Source organism: Pseudomyrmex gracilis, unplaced genomic scaffold (genome assembly GCF_002006095.1).
Source record: "Pseudomyrmex gracilis isolate BER0280 unplaced genomic scaffold, ASM200609v1 scaffold_157, whole genome shotgun sequence".
NCBI classification, from domain to species: domain Eukaryota; kingdom Metazoa; phylum Arthropoda; class Insecta; order Hymenoptera; family Formicidae; genus Pseudomyrmex; species Pseudomyrmex gracilis.
In genome coordinates, this window is record NW_018020741.1 from 66,102 (window position 1) to 68,063 (window position 1,962).

General features: G+C 26.7%; 1 protein-coding gene across 1 annotated transcript in view; it reads left to right on the forward strand.

The window, feature by feature from the left end:
- The first annotated feature begins 556 nt into the window (after positions 1 to 556).
- The window catches only part of LOC109857399 (cytochrome P450 4C1-like), a 6,724-nt gene continuing 5,318 nt past the window's right edge, over positions 557 to 1,962 (forward strand). Inside the window, exons 1-3 of the mRNA XM_020433667.1 lie at positions 557 to 713; positions 1,051 to 1,160; positions 1,423 to 1,513. Of these exons, the coding sequence (XP_020289256.1) occupies positions 557 to 713; positions 1,051 to 1,160; positions 1,423 to 1,513 (358 nt within the window). The remainder of the gene's footprint in view (positions 714 to 1,050; positions 1,161 to 1,422; positions 1,514 to 1,962) is intronic.

Consider the following 1,962-nt stretch of genomic DNA (forward strand, 5'->3'; position numbering starts at 1 on the left):
GCTGGATGTTGTGCGGAAATATGCGTGTATCTATAGAAAAAAACTAAAATTCTTTTGTCTGTTTTATTTTAATATTAAAAATACTAGAATATCATATAGAAACTACGAGTAAAAATTTATTACAGAATTAAAAAAAGAATACACAATATATATACAAAAGCAACGTTTCTCCGTAAAATTATGACTTCTCTTAACTATTTTGAAATTACCTAAACAAGCATTCTAGTATAATAAAAAGTTTAATGTGTGTCCAGGTATAATAATAAATATACATTCTAAAATATGCAAAGTACATCTTACGTAAGTTCTTAGTGTTGTAGCTTTGAAAGAGAAGAAATTGCTGTTACATATACTATATATATGTATAAATTTTAATTTAATTATTACTCTTTCTATAAAAATCTATTTTTCATATTTTTTATGTTATGTGTTTAGGATAAATACGACAATTAGTTTTGGCATAAAAAACATAAAATAACTTTGTGGTATTATATCATATAAGAAGATCTAAAAGAACGTAAATCATAAGAGAAAACAGAGTTAACGTCATCAAACAATGATTATTATTACACTGGTACTGGTTATTATACTTCTTCTATTGATACATCAATATAATTTACATTATGGAAAGAAAGGACGACTTCTAAATCGTATTCCGGGACCACCAACTCTACCAGTGTTAGGAAATTCACTTCGCTCCGCTGTTCCAAATAGTAAGAAAAAGAACTTGACTTAGTAAACCTGACTTTAGCTTTTTTTGTATTTATAAAAACGAATAAATATTTGCAATTTTTTATTTTTTTTTAATCTGTATATATGGCCAAGTTATATATTGCACTTTATGTAAACGTTAAACGTCTCTATAAATTATTAAGAATTCTTCAATTTTTTCTTTAAAATAAACTTTATTTGCCATAGTTTAAAATTATTATATATGTGTTACATTTTGTAAGTGACTTAAAATTATTTCGGAAATGATAAAATAAAAAATAGTATTAAATATCATACATTTTAACTTTTAAAATTTGATGATATTCTTATATTTTTCAGAAAAACTATTACAAACAATATGTAAAGTACAAGATCAATACTATCCAATCGCAAGAGCTTGGATATGTCATATGCCATTCGTACTTATTCGTCATCCAGATGATATGAAAGTAATAAAATAAAATAAATTGTTTTTGACTTTTAATATCCGTAATATTGTCAAGAAATTATATAAAGACTGAAACTTTTTGATAAAGCCAAAGTGCAAAAACAGATTAGTTATGTACTATTTTACAAACTTGTATAATATTTATATATATGTTTAAAAATATGTATAAAAACTAATTGATAAAATTGATTTTAAAAAGTACTCTCTATATAAATGAGATATTATATAATAAAGACGATAATTGAAGATCTTTTTTTGTCTAGATTATATTAAACAACATACAGCATATTGAGAAAGGTGATGTGTACAAAGTTTTGCAATGTGGATTTGGAAACGGTCTTCTGACCAGCGGAGGTAAAATAATAACATTAAGTGTGTGTCATGTGACACATTTAATGATATGAAATACTTCATTTTCTGCCTTAGAACTATCAATTATAATTTCTCTAGGAAATAAGAGTTCTTGAGAAAACAAATTTTCAAATAGAACAACTCGACTTTTTCCAAAAGGGTAAATGTACAGAATAGTGGAGCCCCCTCCGATCGGCTTCTCGTTTTGATATATTGTAAATATGACCTTCCTGAGTACGTTTCTAAAAGTTTTAGCCGTCGCTCATTGTTTATAAAAAACTTATGAACAAAAAAAGTTTTATGAATAAACTATCGTTTTTCGACACTGTATACATTTTTCGTGTGTTGTAAACATGTAGGCAAACGGGGCTGCGCCTCCCCCTGCACCCTCCCCTAAAAAAATCTAACCTAACCCTAACCTAAACTCTTCTTTCTGCATTTTCCCTCGCAAA